The 20,304-nt window shown below is 38.7% G+C and overlaps 1 protein-coding gene across 1 annotated transcript; it reads left to right on the forward strand.

The window, feature by feature from the left end:
- The first annotated feature begins 3,278 nt into the window (after nucleotides 1-3,278).
- On the forward strand, nucleotides 3,279-19,520 carry LOC112198804 (F-box protein At3g07870). Its single transcript, XM_024339909.1, has 3 exons — nucleotides 3,279-4,363; nucleotides 19,175-19,340; nucleotides 19,452-19,520. The coding sequence occupies exons 1-3, from the start codon at nucleotides 3,279-3,281 to the stop codon at nucleotides 19,518-19,520; spliced, it is 1,320 nt and encodes a 439-aa protein (XP_024195677.1).
- Nucleotides 19,521-20,304: the final 784 nt, after the last annotated feature.

The following is a 20,304-nucleotide window of genomic DNA, read 5'->3' on the forward strand; positions in this document are numbered from 1 at the left end:
AGCTTGTGAAGCCAAAAGAAAATCACAAGCCTATTGGCTGCAAGTGGGTTTTTAAAACCAAGAGAGATGTCAGTGGAAACATAGAGAGACATAAAGCTAGACTAGTTGCTAAAGGTTTCACACAGAAGGAAGGAATAGATTTTACAGAAACCTTCTCACCTGTTTCAACTAAAGATTCATTTAGAATCATAATGGCTCTAGTAGCTCATTATGACATGGAATTACATCAAATGGATGTAAAAACAGCCTTCCTGAATGGGGAGCTGGAGGAAGAAATCTTCATGGTACAACCTGAAGGTTTTATTGAGGCAGGGAAAGAGAATATGGTCTGTAGGCTTAAGAAATCCATTTATGGACTCAAACAAGCTAGTAGGCAGTGGTATAAGAAATTTGACTCAGTGGTTTCATCTTTTGGATTTTCTGAAAATCTTGTCGATGAGTGTGTTTATCTTAAAGTTGTTGGAAACAATTTTATCTTTCTTATCCTGTATGTAGATGACATTCTCCTTGCTAGCAGTAATGTAAAATTGCTTAAAGATACTAAAGCCTTCTTGTCAAGTAATTTTGACATGAAGGACCTGGGAGAAGCATTATATGTGATAGGAATTGAGATTAAGAGAGACAGGAAGCAGGGACTGTTGGGATTGTCTCAACAAAATTATATTTCAAAAATTCTGAAAAGATTTGGAATGGAAACCTGTGCTAATGGTGAAGTTCCAATGTCTAAGGGAGATAAACTAACTAAAAATCAGTGTCCTAAAACTGAAAATGAGAAAACTGAGATGGAGTCGATACCATATGCTAGGCTAGTAGGGAGTTTAATGTATGCACAAGTCTGCACAAGACCAGACTTGTCTTTTGCAGTAGGTATGCTATCCAGATTTCAGTCAAATCCTGGACATGAGCATTGGACAGCTGGTAAGAAGGTTCTAAGGTACCTGCAAAGGACCAAAGACCATATGCTTGTGTATAAACATGTGAAAAAGCTTGAATTAGTTGGCTTTACTGATTCTGACTTTGCTGGAAACTATCCTGCATCTATGAAGTCGACCTGTGGTTATGTTTATATGCTAGCAGGTGGTGCAGTAGCTTGGAAAACAATGAAGCAGTCATTGATAGCTACTTCCACCATGCAGGCAGAGTTGATAGCTATATATGAAGGAGTGTGTGAGGGATTATGGATCAGAAATTTTATTTTGGAGACTAAAGTGTTGAGTGATCTTGTTACTGGAAGTTTGAAGGTGTTTTGTGATAATGAGGTTGCAGTGTTCTTCAGTAAGAATAGTAAGAGATCAAATAACTCTAAGCACATAGATTTAAAATTCTATAGTATTAGAAAGAGAGTTAAAGATGGTGAAGTTGAGATTTCTGGAGTTAAGACTAGTGATCAACTGGCAGATCCATTTACTAAAGCATTTTCAGTAGCAGCTTTTAAGGAGCATTCCAGGAACATGGGAATTCTGTCGAGTTTTGAAGATGCTTAAGTTCAGTGGGAGCAAAATGTTTTGAGAAAATTGTTTCTTCAGTTTAGTTTTGTTTTGGTTTAGTTCTTGATTTTCTGTTTTGAACTATGTAACAGAAACCTTGTACTTCATGGTTGATTTAATGAAATGAGGTATTTTTCAGTTAATGTTTTGACAGCTTTATTTATTTATTTTGATAATTTTATGGTAGCTGTACAGTTTATCAGTTCAGTTCAGTTCAAGTGGATTGTTTTATATATGCATATATACAGTTAGAAGCAAACATTGATCCACTGTGTGTAAAGAAATTGTGTTTGCGTTGTGATTTTGATATTCAAAATACTTAGGTTGGACTGTTATCAAATAACAACTGCAATTTGATATATGATGTTATTTGATTGCATCACGTTAAGTTTGAATTCATGTGAAGTGCAGAAACTGTTGTTTTGTGGTCTGGAACGAGTATGCTCATTTGAACATGCCTATTTCTTGATTCTGCAATGGTTATGCATTTTGACAGAGTTGAATGGATTTACAGTACACTTACATCTCAGTGCACACTTAAGCTATTTCTGGAAATTGTTTTAGTTCAGTTTGTGAATAGACAATGATGGTCCAAGTGGGAGAATGTAAGAACTAAATGGACCTATCATCATCTATTATGCAGAATGCAAATTGGATTATAACTTGATTCATTAATAGGAGTTGTAATTAAGCTAAGTACAATACCTAGAAACCTATTGAGATAATTATATCAACTCATTGGTTAGGAATCCATTAGTCGGTTTACATAGTAATCCGATTTAGTGTTGCATTAGGTTTTCTAATTGTTGGTGACTTGGTTTCTAAGAAACATCTTTATGGGAGGATTCTTAGGAATATAGCCGATATATATAGAAGTGTTGGTCCCTGCTCTCTCTGTCACAAAGCATTAAGTCCTGCCCCATAGAAAGGAGCTTGAATCCAGAGCTGAGGAGAAGATCAATCTGCGTTTGTTGTCAAGTTCATTAGTGCTACAGCAATGGCTCCTAATACTGAAGAAGGTCAGTATATAAACTTTGTATTTTGGTTCATGTGGTCTTGATTAATATACAGTGTGTTTATGTATTTGTGAATTGATCATGGATTTGGATTTGCTCATACAGTCTAACATTGTAAACCAATAAAGCAAAGCAAATAGGTTTTCCCGTAGCTAAAACATAATACACCACTAGTTTTTAGTAAGAATCAAATTTAAAATTAAAACCGAACAAAAATTTGTATGAAAAAGACTGAATATTCTATTTTTTTTTTTTTTAAAACTAAATAGAATTGAAAAAAGTAATGCTAGGTGAAGTTCAGTTTACCAGCAAAGAAAAGCTGGCAGGAAATTTTGTTTGATCTATACAAACCATTTTCCCAATCGACATAAAAAATAAAAAGAGAAAAAAAAGAAACCCAAAAAATAAGTCATTTATCACACTCAAACGAGATTTTGGCGCCAAGGTTTCCCTCCAAAACACCATTTCAAAAGAAGAAAAGAAAAGAAGAGAGAATTGGAATAAGCAACAAATCATGACAGTTTCTTACTATACATTCTTCAAAGATCTAAAACCCACTAAACCCAAATCGATGCTCTCTGCTCTAGCCAGAGTTCCACTTCTTGTATTCCACTAAATCACTAGCTACCTACTTTCCCGAAAGAAGGTTTCTTTCTCCGGAAACACCATGAATCCAAGGAAAAGACAAACAGTGATCAGAAGCATCAGAGCAAAAGGAGAACAATGGCAGCCCACAGGTCCTTGCCGAATCCGGCAACTTCCAACGGCTTTAGTCATGGAAATTCTCTCCAGGCTCACTCCCAACACTCTCATCAACTGCAGGTGCGTTTGCAAATCATGGCTTTTTGTGATTTCCCACCCTCATTTTAATCGTCTCCTCCATTCAAGATCCCCAATTGGCATCTTCATCCAGACATTTCCTCATCCCATCAGATGGAAAGGGAGGATACTAGAGTTCACCCAGATAGTAGAATGTGCTGCTCCTGATTTGCAGCTAGAGAAGATGAGTTTTCGTCCCAAAGTTAGCATACCGCTTATTGGTGACAAAGAGGGTTTCATAACGAAAAATGGTTTGTTAAACTCCTGCAATGGTTTACTTTGCTTGTCTGGACCGAAAAGAAATGATATCTTGTATGTGTGTAATCCAATTTTGGGTGAGTTCATCACCACACCACCTCTTAAAAATGGTATAGACTACCTCGCTTTTAATGGACTTGGTTTTAGTGCTGCTACCATTGAGTACAAAGTGTTAAAGACTTGCCAGGCGAATCAGGCTCAGATATACACCATTGGTACTGGAGTTTGGAGAGACATTGGACAGGCTCCTTTTGGCATTGTGTGGTTTCCGTTTAATGCTTTTCTACATGGAGCTCTTCATTGGGCTACCCAGTATTGGTCGGGTTATGAGTTTATGCATTCCTTCAACTTTGAAACAGAAAAGTTTCAAACAATACCCCCACCTAGCCACTTTGCACTGAAAAGGAAACTTAAAGAGCGGGTAACCTTGGGAGTGCTGGGACGTTGTCTCCTCTTATGTGCCTTTGAAGATGACAGTAGCAAATTTGATATGTGGGTTATGAAGGATTATGGTGTCCAAGAGTCTTGGACAAAGTTTCTTGTTATTGAAAACTTGAGCCCCACAAGAAGTTTGACACGTGCAGACTATGAACCAATTATGTTCTTGAGTAACGGTGAAATCTTAATGTCGTATGATGCTTCTGCTGTGGTTTGTTATAATCCAGAAACAAAGAGTTTCAAGGAAACTAGTATTGGTCCGATTGGGTTAGGATTTGTCGCTACGTCTTATAGTCCATCCTTTGTTTCACTCTACTATATTTCAAAAGGAGAGGAGGTGGAAAGGTACTCTATCATAGATTACAAATATACATGAATAAGTTTAGCAACAGTTTTTTTTGGAACTTATACACTGTTGAATAAGTAGCTTGCTTTTTTTGGTGAATAAGTAGCTTGCTAAATTGTCTATGTTTACATTAGAAAGTAAGAGGTAGCAGTTATCTTGTTAGTATAGTATATCTGTTTCTGCTCCTTGCTGGACTTTAAAGGATTACAGAGCCTTTATGTTTTATTTATTGTTGAATTAATTAACAAATTGGTGCTGTTGAAAACAATCCTTGAACAAAAAATAAAATACACTGTCAATTGTTAACACTTTTTCAACAAAACAAGTGTTAGCAGGCTCCTTCACATGATCTTAGAAAAGGACTGAACAAGTATGATCCTTATGGTTTGCTAGTACAAATAAAATATTTAGTTATTCAGAAAAGTTGCCTGTCACTTGCTAATGCAATGATCAAGGGTGGGGATGTAAGGGATTAGCCTACGCTTAAACCAGAACTTTTGTTAATGTTGGGTTTGTTCAGTTTTCATTGTTTACATTATAGATGAGTTTTCTTTTTGCCATGAAGATTAAGTAGTAACATATTTTCTTTGGTTATATATGATATCAGCTTACTTTTTACCAGCTAACAAATGAACCTGAGTTTTGTACTTTAAATTTTGTTTTTATCAGCTTGCTTACTACTGATAGGAGCATAAAATGCTACAAATATAATATGCAATCCTTTACATTTTTCTTGGCTATTTTCTTTAAAAAGTCAGTTTTAACTTTGTTTTCTTTTTAGGTTATTCGTGAAGTGATTCAAGAGAAATAGGTGCTTAAAGGGAGAAACTAAGCCATGGATCGTGAAGTAATGATGCAGAGGACCAAGTTTGATCAACCATTTGGCCAGAAATTACAAGAGAAGTACACGGAAAAAGTTGTGCAAAACAGTTGCTGCAAAGCAGAAAACTGCAGTTTCAGAATCAGCTTTCTGGGAACGGTCTTGAGGAGAAATTCTTGCACCCTTCCAGATGCACCTTTGCTGAAAGGGTCAGCGATCCTTGAAGACATGATGTTATACTTCAACTAAAGCTAAAGAACTGCTCAGAAGCATCAACGAGGCAGTAGGAAACCAAGCGCAAAGTAGGCTTCCCGATAAGGCAGAAACTGTCAGCTTTTCACGAAGATTTTTGGGAGATCTTTTCCGGCGATTTTCTTGGAGTTATTCCAGAAGGTTGTTGATCAATCTAGAAGATAAGATGTCATAGAGCACGTGGGAGTCAAGAACCATCCAGAAACTTGTCAAGACAGAGTCGTCCCTTGTCCAAGAAGGAAGCTTCAGAGACAGAAATTGAATCCTAGTCAAAACAGGGCATTTTGGCCGAGATTCTTCTTTGGACGGATTTCCAGGGAATTTTTGGAAGGTTATTGCTGCTGTAAATATGAAGGAGAGTCCTAGAATAATTCTACAAGATTACAACAAGATTACCAAGGCTTGAAAATCATTTAATTGTGCACCAATTGAAGGAATCCTCAAGCAACAAGGGAAGGTTTTAAAAGCATTGTTGAAGAAGGAAACTAGGGCTGAACTTCTCCTATATATATTGAGCTTTTGCACACGTTGAAGAGGACCACGCCTTTCACCTTCTCTTCTATCTCTCTTTCTCATTCATCCGCCATCATCTTTTTCTTCTTTTTCTCTATTTGTTGTATTTTGGTTTTTAAAACGATGTGTGGCTAGTTACCTTTTGTTAGGGGCGAGGTTTGAAGCCCCAATTATGTAGAACATATGTTTGTTAAATTTAGTTTCATGATCTTTGGTGTTGATTGGTTGTTTATCTCTGATTGATTGAAAACTTTTACATGTGTTTGCTTTATGGTGGCCAACATAGGATTTATGCATGTAATTGGAGCTAGGTTTAGAAAATAATTCAACTAATCGTCTTGTTTTCTAATCCACAAGTATGCAAGGCTTTGAACAAAAGTTGATGTTTTAAACAACTAGAAGAGCATGCTAGGTAGGCGTTCCACACTAGACTGCAACTCTATAATCAATCGTTTCCATGAGATCTTAATGCTTCAAATGTGTTGACACTATATGTGTTGTTGATAGGATAGCGTTCTATACCTTGATTGCATGTTTGATAGGCTTAGCTATTGTGCGTTCACGTAGACTAACTAATTAGGGAAACATTAATAAGGGACATGATCTGCTCCGACTTGTTTCTTGGTTGGTTTCTATTCACACCTCAGTAATTGAATCTAAGTTAACTTAACATTGTTCGAAAGTAATTGGTGGTGGATTTCCGAGTCTCTAACATGTTCTCCATCTTATTTTCTCAAAACCTAAAATCAAATTTGTTTTCCTTTTGTTTTCTCTTTTATTTTCGTTAAAAAAACCAAAAACCCCAAATCTGTTTCAACTTAGAATTGCAACGCACCCTTCTATCCCCATCTTGTCCTGCCATCTTTTTCCCTCTTTGACGTTTTTCTTTTTCTTAGTTTTGTTATTTGTTTTGTGCTTTAGTTAGTTTAGTTTAGTTTTATTTTGTGTGAATTATAAAGTTACCCTCAATCCCCGGCTTGAACGATCCCTACTTACTCTATATTGCTACGACTACATCTTGCAGGGTTAAGTTGAGCGTCTATTTTGGGCGTATCAATTTTTGGCGCCGTTGCCGGGGATTGAAAAATACTTATTTTTCACATTGTTTGGTTTTATTTTAATTTTTTTTTTTGTATATATTACTAACTTCAATTTTTGTTTTGTTTTTCAATGTGGCATCAATCTTACGAGGTGTGTTCCATATGGTCCATGGTTGGTCATTCAATGGAGACATGTCCAAGATTCCAATATCAAGGATACTATGATCAAAATACCATGCTTGGAGGATTTCATGACAACCAAGGGCATTGGAATAATTATTATTCACCTCGATACAATTCAGCATGGGATAATCCTCCTTACTCTTCGTGGAATAACGATCCAAACGTGCAACAAGGATCTTTCAATGAGTTCGAAGATTCTCCATATTCATACCATGACTATTGGCCACAAGCCCCACCTCCTCAAAACTCAGGTATGTCTAATAATGATGATGAGATTATTAAGGAACTAAATGCTGCTACTGAAGCTTTGATTCAGGGACAACAAGCTTCAGATGCTTCTTTTCAAGCTTGGATTCAGGAAAAGCAAGCTCTTGATGATGATTTGGCAGAAAAACTAAAGCGTTTGGAGAACTTAATATCTCAGGAACACCCTTCTAAACCGATGGCAACTTTAGGGGAGCTCCCAACAACTACGGCTTTGTGTCAACCTCATGATGCAGTCCATGATTCAACATTTGATGAGGATGAAGTAATGGATTTGGAGGAGTCATATAAAGAGCAACTCAATGTTGAGACTTGTGAGGACTATGAACTACGCTACATAACCAAGATTGAAAAGTGGGAAATGGAAGATCCGTTTGATGATGATGAATCCTATCATGAAGGAAGTAAGGATGAGCTTCATGCAAATGTGTCCCAAGTGCCTAAACCAATCATGCTACCTCATCAAGATCCAAGATGTTACACAATGGAGGATTGCTTAAAAGAGGAGTCCATCAAAGCTCCTACATTTGGGCCTTTATTGTTAGCACATGGAAGACCATCTGATCCTACAACGCCTCATTCAACTTCTACATAGGTTCTCCCCATCCAAGAAACGGTTGAGTTTGTTGATCATGTGGAGATGGTCATAAGTGAATATCTCAAATCAGATAAGGAGATAATTCTTGCCGTGATTGTTAAAGTTAAGAAAAGAAGGAGACAATGGAAGAAGAGAAAGAAAAAGAGAAGCATCAAATCCTATCTTTCCGTTGCTCCCAAGTTACCCAAGTTGCTATCAAGGGATCATGAAACATCTTTGAAGAGGCTTAAGCATTTGATCGAACCGTGGCCTAAACCTCCTGATTACTCTAGATGAAGAGCTGCTATGTCAGGCTGAAAGACTTTAAACCAAGCGCTTCTTGGGAGGCAACCCAAAGGATGTCTTCTTTCTTTCTTAATTTTCTATTTAGTTTCTTTTTATGTTTTTAGTTTGTGTGCAGGTCATAAGGTTGTAGAGAAGTGTGAAAAGTGTCCCTCTTGTAAAAACAGAGTGCTGACCATACAGTCAGTCTACTTTAGACGACTGCCTTTTTTCGCTCAGATGGAACCAGAAGATGTACCATACATCCATGGAAAGATATTTGAGTCTAGTTTCTGTAGGTTTTTACAGAACTGGATTCGGAGTTCATATGCATTCCCAGTTTCAGTTTGAATGCAGCAAGGTCAGTTCAGGAAAACAGAAAACTGTGCAGTTGTGTCACAGAAAAGGAAAAACTGGGCATATTTCCGTGGTTCAAATGAGGAGTTCTTTACATGTAATCAAATATCTATATGTGTACTACGATCAGGCCCAAAAATCGCTTCCATTGGACCAGGGATGCTCCCTGTATACAGGTTTGAATGGGTAAAGGTCACTCTGTCAGATTTTCTGTTCGTTTTCCTGCTCTTTCTCTTATTTCACAGGGCTATAACTTTCAACCCACTTGGAGTTAGGAGGTGTTCCAATATGCACAGAAAGCTAGAAACGTCAACTTTCACGTTCAAGTGGTCTCTCAATCATCTGACGCTTCATCGAAAAGTTATGGGATTTGGAACATGGGCTGCCGAGACAAAACTTGTGGTTTCCAAAGACACACCAAGATGATTTCTTTCTTCTCGCCCTCACTTACTTCTTCCTTGAAGTCAATTTAGCCTGGAGCTTACGTTAGGAAGTCAAGGCCTTAGGGTCTTGAGGTTGGGGTCTTTGTTGTCATCTCCAAAGGTCGTGAGCATGGGAGGTCTACAAGGGGGAGATTTTCTATACACTTTTTCACTTTTCTTCCTTTTAATCTTTTGATTTCCTCTCTTTACGCTTCTATTGTGCATTGTTTGATTTAATTTTCCATACATTGAGGGCAATGTATGATTCAAGTGTGGGGGAAGGGAATTTGTGTTTCTTAAAAAAAAAATAAAAAAAAATTCGATTTTTGTTTTGTTTTTCGAGTCTTAGGTTGCTTTCAACTGTTTAGGATGAACTTAATCTCTGAAATTATGGATAAAAGAGGATCACAATATTGAGATGAGGTTAAAAGAATTCTTTAGTTAATTACGATATATATAAAACATATGAATGTGTAGTAGATGTGGTTTTTGTTGACCTTCGTACAGAATTATGAGCATGTTGATGATGAGTTTTGATTCATAATAACCCTTGTGAGAATTTGAGCCTATTTGCTATTCTTTGTGAGTGTTTATTGAAAAATATATTCTTACTTTCTTGGCAATGCTTAGTGATCTCTTCATCTTTCTCTTTGATTGACTGCTTGCCACAGATTAAGTTTGACGGACTTTAGAGATTACTAGAACTTGCTCTTGTACTGGTTGAAACTTTTATCAATATATGTCCCTGATTCTGGAAAGGATAAAGGCACCTAGGAACTTCCACCAAAACCAAAAATAGCCTGTGTCCATATTTGTGCCTGTCGTGGGACTCCCCTAGTTTAACCCCTTTGAGCCTACATTTAAACCTTTTTCTTTCATCACCCTCAATATTCTTATCCCTTAAACCTTAGTATAGTTATATCCCTACCCTTGTTCTAAGGATTTAGTGGAGCTAATTCATGAGATAGATAAGATTTTGAAGGCACTACAAAGGAGATGATGAGAAAGAATAAGTGTGGGGAAAAGACTTGTCCATGAGAAAGAAGAAAAATAGTATGCCGAAAAAGAAAAAAAAAAGTATATACGGCAATGAAAAAAAAAAGTGCAAGTATATGGATTTTAGTCCCCCCATTGTGGATAAGGAGTTTGTTTTGAAGTGAAGGCCTAAGTACGATGAATTTGGTCTTTGTCCTATTTCAAAAGTGTTCGAAGGAATGTTAGAATGAAGTAAGGGTCCAACACAATAACATCCGGCCCTTAATAAAGACACACAAGAAGTTCAACGTTGCAAGATGCCTTGGTGACTAAAAGAAGATGTCTCACTGCTTCAATGAAAGCTCCACTAGGTTTTTAGAATACTTTGTGATTTTTCCTTACCCTTTCGTTTCTTTAAACTCCTAAACCTTGGCCCCATTACAACCTTGAAGTAAGACCTCTTTGATCCTTAAGATGGGCAGCCTTTGATCTGTGGAGATTGGTTACAAGAGTTGAGTATATGGTTCGGTCCGTCCGGCAAGTAGTTGGTATCCTTCATGAGATCGAAAAAGAAAAAAATTATTACATATATTTCGACATAGCCTTTCTTTCTTTATATATGTGAGATTTTTGTTTGTCGAAAATATTATCATCTATCACATATATTTGAGTGAAAAAGCTTTTAAGCATTAGCCTTGATCTGAGAGAAGAAAGAGTGGTGAATCCTGTGAGGTTTGAATCATACTTGTTGGATACATGCTAAGCTCCACCCATCACCATTGTCACATCCATGTCTTACATGTTTATTTGTGGAATATATGTTTTAATTAACTCTCGAATTACTCATGATTGATTCTTGGTTGCGTGCTAATCTTGATGCTATAAAAGTAAGAGATTTCTGAGACAACAATATTGAATGCATAGTTTGTTTTGAGTCTTTTGAGTCTTTGTTTTATTTTCTTTGTTTTGATTTTGCTAAGGGACTAGCAAAAGCTAAGTGTGGGGGAATTTGATAGGAGCATAAAATGCTACAAATATAATATGCAATCCTTTACATTTTTCTTGGCTATTTTCTTTAAAAAGTCAGTTTTAACTTTATTTTCTTTTTAGGTTATTCGTGAAGTGATTCAAGAGAAATAGGAGCTTAAAGGGAGAAACTAAGCCATGGATCGTGAAGTAATGATGCAGAGGACCAAGTTTGATCAACCATTTGGCCAGAAATTACAAGGGAAGTACACGGAAAAAGTTGTGCAAAGCAGAAAACTGCAGTTTCAGAATAAGCTTTCTGGGAACGGTTTTGAGGAGAAATTCTTGCACCCTTCCAGATGCACCTTTGCTGAAAGGGTCAGCGATCCTTGAATACATGATGTTATATTTCAACTAAAGCTAAAGTGTTGTAGGAGAATAGAATTGTGTGTTATCATTGATAATAGGAACCCTTTAAATAGGGAGTTACAAGGTACCCAAAAAAGTAATAGAATCTGATTACAATTGAATACCTAGAACACATTCCTATTCCAACTCTAAACCCTAGTTTGTAGAGGCACACATTATGTCGATATCCTTCAACACTCCCCCTTGTGCCGCTCAAACTTGGTGATGACGCTTTGATTGTTGCCTCGTTAAAAACCTTGCCAGGTAACAAAAACCCTGTGGGACAAAAATAACCCTGGTCGAAGGACAAAAAGAGCACAACACGTCCTTCACTCTTCGAGATCGAACATGTAGACATCATGCCTCCCCCTGATGTCAATATCTCCCCCTGATTGCTACAATCATAGGAGTTCGGATAATTTTCTCAATCCGATGCTCTTCACATGTTTCTCAAAGGTGGATTTTGGTAATGACTTAGTAAATAAGTCCGCTACATTTTCCTCTGATCGGATTTGGTTCACTTCAGTATTTAGAAGTGCATGTTGTCATTTTAATAGAGGAGAGGAGGAGCACGGAAGGTGGCATTTTGCCTTGTGGGGTCCGATCCCACACTTCCGTCATCTCTTTTCTCTGTAGGGATAGAACAAGCCCATATCAATCATACCTCTCAAATATCGAAAGATTGTCTTTATACCAATCTAACGGAGTTGTGTTGGCGCGGGGCTATATCTAGCCAACAAGTTCATAATAATTGAGGTGTCCGGTCTTGTATTGTGCTAAGTACAATAATGCGCCTATTGTACATAAGTAAGCACTTCTGCTATTAACACGTCTTCGTCATCATCCCTGGGACGAAACGGATCCCTTTTAGGGCCAAGACTACGAACGACCATGGTGCATCTTTGACTTTATCAAAAATGTCTCTTGACACGGTATACAAGTTCTGAATTTAGACAAAACCGTGTTCTCCCAAGGTCATTCCTCTCAAACTGGGATTTAAGGTGTTCAGCGGTTTCCCTTAACTCTCAAGGGTTCCAATTATGTTTATCAACATAAACCGTGACAATTGCAAATCCGGAACTTGTCATGGAAACGCGTGGGCATAGTTCATCATATCCCTTCCCAATCAAGTAGTCATTTTAGTGAGCATTTCAACCTCGTTGCAAATACGCTCCGTGGTCTAGAGCCACTTGACTTGGGTAAATAAAGTCCACAAGAAACTTCATTATATTCCGTATCTAGATCCCCATAGAGGTACGTAGTGACCACATTAGTAAGCTGCATGTTCAGTTATTTGGAAACTACCAAACTGACAACGTAGTGGAGTGCAATGACATCCATTACGAGAGAATATGTCTTCTCGAAGTCGATTCCAGGGCGTTGTGAGAAACCTTGCGCCATAAGGCGAGATTACCATCTCTTTTTCTCATCACGCTATCTAACGAAGACCTATTAATGTCAATAGGTTTTATGTTAGGAGGTGTTGGCATCTCAGGCCCGAAATCATTCCTCTTCGTTAGTAAATCCAATTCAACCTGGATCGCATCTTTCCATTTAGGCCAATTTTCTCTACGTTGGCATTCTTCAACGGAGTAAGGTTCGATGTCATTGGTCTCAATAATTCCACGTTCTCATGTACACTAGTGTAGTTCGTAGAGATCTCTATATTCTCAGGAATTGGTTCTAACATTGAGGCATCCCCCAACGATGTCTCTTGGACATAACCACAATCCAAAATATTCTCATGAGACGGATTTTGAGTATCAATGATCAATGGATCAAGTTGTGCCAAACTCGCTCTCTTCTTAGGGCGAGAATCCATCGAACCTATGGGTCTCCTACTCTCTCTAGTGGAACCCATGGCCTATGACGCCATTATGCCACCTTTGTGGCGTCACCATACCACCATCCATGGTAGTGGTGCAGTACCCATCTTCTCTGGGTGGCACCATGTCCTCTTGTGTAGACATCAATCCATGCAGGCATGTTTGCAGCAGGTATATGTGATCTCGTCACTTTTAGGGGATCAAGATGAGACATAGTGGGAACAGACCACGACAATTCCTGTCGTTCCTGTTGAACATTGACGTTCTAATCTCCCTCTAACGACGGGAAGACTGTCTCATCAAAGCGACAATTTGCAAATCTAGCGAAATAGAGATCGCCTGGAAAGGGTTCTACATAGCGGACTTATAGTTGGAGACTCATGTCCAACAAATATATATATGCTTTCGTTGCAATGACTCATGTTGATGCGCTGTGGCGGCGCAATTGGCACATGAACCGCACACTCAAATATGCATAAATACGAGATATTAGACTCGAACCCAGTCACTAGCTGTAACGCAAATAAAAGTTGAGTGGCTGCTATGAGTCGTAGACGAATTAGCATAGCTGCATGTGATATTGCATAACCCAAGCGGAAATATTGGTGCGTATTACCAATGTCCGGGCTACCATCGTAGTCGTTTAATGGTGGCTTTTCCGCGAGACCAATTGGGTGTGTACATGGGAATATGATACTTGATATCAATACCCAATGATATGCAATAGTCATCGAAAATTGTTGATGTAAACTCTCTAGCATTATCAAGTCAAATTGACTGAATGGGATGATATGGGTAGTGAGCCCGTAGCCATATGTTATGTGCTAGGAGTGTAGTATAAGCAGCATTATGAGTGGATAATGGCACAACACGTGACCAGCGTGTTTGTGTATCAACCAACACCATAAAACATCTATATGGTCCGCAAGTTGGTTGATCAAATCCATAGAATTCCCTTAGATTCTTTGTAAGAATGGAATTATTTCCTCAATCTCCTTTGCATAGGATGGTCTCAATCCTAAATAACAGGCTTTACAGAACGAAACATGGGCTTTATAATCAACCAATGAAGGTTTTGGTTAAGCCACAATGTCACAATAGACTTGAGAAGTAGAGAGAGGAGTTTATGGCGTCAATGCCATGTATTGGCCGCAGGGGGTAGATGGCGCTGGCCATGTATGGCCTGTCTTTGCACAATCATGGCGCCATGAGGCTCATGTGCAGCTCCTCGAACCAATTCTTGGTTCTTACTTTTCTTCGTTCTGAAAATGGATGTCCGTGTAAAGTCTTTAATACACGGATCATCATGTCAAAGCCTATATGTGCCAAAATCCCATAAGTCGTCTCTCATGACATAGTTGGATTCAATAACTCAAATAGTGGTTGCATACAACCCACTAGAGCGACACATAAGTTTCTCTAATACTCGTTTATGTCCGTAGTCATTAGAGGTGATGCAAAGGAACTCTGTCCATTCTCATAATGTGTTTCCACATGAAAACCATTGGCTCTTATGTAATAAAGTTTGAATTAAGGTATTTCCAAGACATTAAGTGAAAGAATTGACACTTTATTAATAGCCAACGATTACATCAAAGTTTCCAAAATCTAATCCAAAATAAAATCAAAGTAAGACACATTGTAGTCACTCTATCCGTTTGGTAACTCCAATCAAATATAACTAGGAAAGTAGAGAGAGATGTTGGTGGAGCAAGGCTCTCTTAAGTACCAATAATCTCAATGACTTTCCTAGACATCACATTTTATTGGGTCCGCCACATAAGAAAGAGTTAATACAATTGTCATTTATTGACTAAGGCAAATTGCCATTACAAAAGTTCTTGGAAAAATAAAAAGGACTAATCTAATCAAAGTCTATTGCATCCATGTGCACTTCATCTTCAGCTTTGAAGTCCTCTATGGTGAGATTGACATCTCCACCATCTTCTTTTTCTTCTGCATGGTACACTTCTTGCTCTCTCAGGTCCCTATATGCCCTGTATCTTGCAGCTAGTTCCTCGCTTGCCTTGCATTGCTTGAACCAATGCTCAATTGATCCACATCGTGACACTCATTATTGTGGTTGCCTCCCTTTAATTGAGGTGCACGTTGTGCACGTTGCGGGCGTTCCCTAGTAGGGTTGGTGCCACCACCACGACCCATTGAGCCACCATTACGGCTAGGGATACCACAACCCCCTCTCCCACGTGTGGCATTACCACCACGTGTATCCGCACCAAACTTGCGGTTTCCTTCCTGGTTAGGGCGGTTATATGGGCCCATACGTCCCTCATGTCCCCTATTCTTAGGGTACCGCTCCTTGCGCCCTCCTTTGGGTGCATTATAATTCGCCTCATGAACACTCTTAGTTCCAATGGGCCTTGAATTATAATTCCTCACGAGGATGTTATCATGTTTCTCAGCTACAGATATAACATTGATAAGCTGATGAAACCTCGTGATCCGTCCAGCATTGACTTCAGTACGGTATTGCTTTGATACCACAATGGCTGAAACAGGGAATGTGGAGAGAGTTTTCTCAATTAGCTCTTGCTCTGTGACAGGTTGTCCACAAAACCTCAACATGGACTGTATGCGAAGAGCTTCTGAATTATATTCAGCAACAGACTTGAAATCAGCAAAGCGCAAGTTGTTCCGTTGAACCTTCAAGTCAGGGAGGAGGGAATCTTGGACATTGCCAAAGCGCTCTTCTAGCGCTACCCATAGCTCTCTTGCATTCTTGATCGACATATACTCCAATCTGAGTTCCTTGTCCATATGGCGTCGCATCAAGATAACTGCTTGAGCATGCTTTGTAGGTGTTTGCACGAACACAAGATCCGGGTTAGGTGCCTGGATTATGGGTAATATTCCCTTTGAAGTGAGATGGTTCTCAACATCGGTTACGCAACTGTGGTAATCCGAGCCTGTTGAGTCAAGCATGGGAAAGTCGAGTCTAGGTTCATTCAACATCCTGAAAATAAGAAGAGAAGATATATTAGTTTCGGAGTTAAACTTCCACGAAAACTAAAACAATAAGATTTCCTAGCTATGCTACCAAGAAATCAGTTTCCAAGAATCTCTTTTGGATTAGACCAAACAATGATGTTTTAATATGGTCACAATTTGATGCTTACGGACGCTCTTAGTCCAAGCATTGTGAACGCTCTTAGTTCACACGAACACTCTTAGTTCGTTTAATTACGAACACTCTTAGTTCATACGAACACTCTTAGTTCGTTAAGCGTGAATCCCCACAATTCCGCTTTGTTAAATATCAAACTCATTTGGCAACATATATTCCAATATTTGCAGAAAATAAAAGGAATTTAAATACAAGAAAGCAGGAACTTTAATCGTAAAAACTTACTTGATAATTTAAAGCTTTGCTTCACGATTCTTTATACACGCGCGTGTTGATGCAGGCGTATAGCTAAAATAGGATTGCTGGAATCTGGTCGGAAATTGGCAGTTGGTTGGCTGCCCTTCTCCCTTCCTTTTTTTTTCTTCCTCCTTTTTCTTCTTCTTCTTTTTTTACTTTTTTTTTTTTCGGGCCCAGCCCTTCTCCTTTTTTTTTTTTTTTTTTTTTTTTCCTGGCCCAGCCGGGTCCCCTTTTCCTTTTTTCTTTTTTTTTTTCTTCGGTCTTCTTCTTCTTTCTTTCTTTCGTTCGTTCTTCTTCTGCGTCGTCTTCTTTTGGTCTGCAGCGATGGATGGCAGCGTGGGCTGCAGTGGGTTGCAGGGCACAGGCAGGCAGGCAGGGCGCGGGCGGGCTTGCAGCAGCTTCGGCAAGCAGCAGGGCAGTAGCGCAGGTGTGCGGGCTGGTGCGGAGTTTGCAGGGGGCAGCAGGTTCGGTTGCAGCTAGTTCGGCAGGAGGCTGTAGCTGGTTCGGCAGGAGGCTGCAGGGACAAGGCTACGGTGCTGGGCAGCAGGTAGGTTGGAGGGCTGCTGCGGCAGTGGACTGCAGGCTTGCGGCAGGAGGCTGGAGCTGGTGCGGGGACTTGTGCGGGATGGTGCGCAGGTTGCAGCTGTGTGGCAGGAGGCTGGGCTGCAGCTAGGGTTTTGTGGGCAAGGAGAGTTTACGGCAGATCTTTGGGAGAGAGTGTTTTTAGGTTTTTTTTTTCTCTTTTGGGCTAGGGTTAGAACTCTTGCTGATAACGTGTTGTAGGAGAATAGAATTGTGTGTTATCATTGATAATAGGAGCCCTTTAAATAGGGAGTTACAAGGTACCCAAAAAAGTAATAGAATCTGATTACAATTGAATACCTAGAACACATTCCTATTCCAACTCTAAACCCTAGTTTGTAGAGGCACACATTATGTCGATATCCTTCAACATAAAGAACTGGTCAGAAGCATCAACGAGGCAGTAGGAAACCAAGCGCAAAGTAGGCTTCCCGATAAGGCAGAAACTGTCAGCTTTTCACGAAGCTTTTTGGGAGATCTTTTCCGGCGATTTTCTTGGAGTTATTCCAGAAGGTTGTTGATCAATCTAGAAGATAAGATGTCATAGAGCACGTGGGAGTCAAGAACCATCCAGAAACTTGTCAAGACAGAGTCGTTCCTTGTCCAAGAAGGAAGCTTCAGAGACAGAAATTGAATCCTAGTCAAAACAGGGCATTTTGGCCGAGATTCTTCTTTGGACGGATTTCCAGGGAATTTTTGGAAGGTTATTGCTGCTGCAAATATGAAGGAGAGTCCTAGAATAATTCTACAAGATTACAACAAGATTACCAAGGCTTGAAAATCATTTAATTGTGCACCAATTGAAGGAATCCTCAAGCAACAATGGAAGGTTTTAAAAGCATTGTTGAATAAGGAAACTAGGGCTGAACTTCTCCTATATATATTGAGCTTCTGCACACGTTGAAGAGGACCACGCCTTTCACCTTCTCTTCTATCTCTCTTTCTCATTCATCCGCCATCATCTTTTTCTTCTTTTTCTCTATTTGTTGTATTTTGGTTTTTAAAACGATGTGTGGCTAGTTACCTTTTGTTAGGGGCGAGGTTTGAAGCACCAATTATGTAGAACATATGTTTGTTTAAATTTAGTTTCATGATCTTTAGTGTTGATTGGTTGTTTATCTCTGATTGATTGAAAACTTTTACATGTGTTTGTTTTATGGTGGCCAACATAGGATTTATGCATGTAATTGGAGCTAGGTTTAGAAAATAATTCACCTAATCGTCTTGTTTTCTAATCCACAAGTATGCAAGGCTTTGAACAAAAGTTGATGTTTTAAACAACTAGAAGAGCATGCTAGGTAGGCGTTCCACACTAGACTGCAACTCTATAATCAATCGTTTCCATGAGATCTTAATGCTTCAAATGTGTTGACACTATATGTGTTGTTGATAGGATAGCGTTCTATACCTTGATTGCATGTTTGATAGGCTTAGCTATTGTGCGTTCACGTAGACTAAGTAATTAGGGAAACATTAATAAGGGACATGATCTGCTCCGACTTGTTTCTTGGTTGGTTTCTATTCGCACCTCAGTAATTGAATCTAAGTTAACTTAACATTGTTCGAAAGTAATTGGTGGTGGATTTCCGAGTCTCTAACATGTTCTCCATCTTATTTTCTCAAAACCTAAAATCAAATTCGTTTTCCTTTTGTTTTATCTTTTATTTTCGTTAAAAAAACCAAAAACCCCAAATCTGTTTCAACTTAGGATTGCAATGCACCCTTCCATCCCCATCTTGTCTTGCCATCTTTTTCCCTCTTTGACGTTTTTCATTTTCTTAGTTTTGTTATTTGTTTTGTGCTTTAGTTAGTTTAGTTTAGTTTTATTTTGTGTGAATTATAAAGTTACCCTCAATCCCGGTCTTGAACGATCCCTACTTACTCTATATTGCTACGACTACATCTTGCAGGGTTAAGTTGAGCGTCTATTTTGGGCGTATCAACTACTACATGATATGCAGTGTAAGAGACAATGAGAACTTCAATAAGCTGTTTCATAAAGGAAGTAGTAGTTCTGCTTGTTCTGTGAGGCCACCCCATAAGTCCACAAAACTCAACCCAGGGAATTGCCAGCCTGTTGTTCAAGAGGGTCTCCCTAGGCCTAGAATCATAACTTCCTCTGTTGCTGTAAGTTGTGTTGGTTCCTTTATCTACCTATTTTCTTGCGCTCATGTTTGTTTGAGAGTGTATTCTTGAATCTATCTGATTATTGTTGTTTCTGGGATGCCACCCCATAAGTCCTCAAAACTCAACCCAGGCTATTGTTCCCCTGCTGTTCAAGAGGGCCTCCCTAGCTCTAAAGCCTAAACTTGCTCTGTAAGTGTAAGTTCTCTAAGTTTATTTGTCTGTGTAGTTTCTTGAGCCCATGTTTGGTTGTTTGTGTTTCTTAATCTTTTGGATATTGTTTTACCTTCTCCAGTTGCTGAACAATACTATACTGTTTTGTTTTCTTGATTGTCCATGAACAGCTGGGTTTCACTTTGAGGATTGGGAGTGAATGTGCTATATGTGGTGGGCAATTGGGCTATGTATTCAGAGGTAAAGGATTCGCAATGTGTCAAAAATGTTTTGACTCAAGTTCCTCCTAAGAACTTTTCATTTCCTTGTTGTAAGGCCGTAGCCACTCTCTGCTTGTTTCTCAACTCTCTTTCTATAGAGCAAAAAGGCAGGGGTGATGACCTTTTGTTATTCCTAGTTACTTGAATTCGCAAGTACTGAATATGAAACTTTCCATTTAAAAGTCTGTATTAGATATAGTATTCCAAAATGGCTTTATTTACATGAACACGAGTGTACCTAAAGTCCATGTAAAAGTATATTTGAGCAGGTGCCTTTGGGGTTATTTTGTGAATCTAAATGCTGTTAATCTTACTGATGTGTGTACATTTTTCCACTGATAGACCTCAATTATAATTGGTTACGGAAAATATTAATGATGTAGTTGATTAATAATAAAAGATTCCTTAATTACTTTTTTAGAGAAAAAGATTTCATAATTAATTATTAATGATTTGGATCATTTGACATGCATATTAGTAGTCCAAAATATTCACCAAAATGAGAGTATGTCAAACACCCAGATATCTAAGAA

This window comes from Rosa chinensis, chromosome 4 (assembly GCF_002994745.2).
Source record: "Rosa chinensis cultivar Old Blush chromosome 4, RchiOBHm-V2, whole genome shotgun sequence".
In the NCBI taxonomy this organism is placed as follows: Eukaryota; Viridiplantae; Streptophyta; class Magnoliopsida; order Rosales; family Rosaceae; genus Rosa; species Rosa chinensis.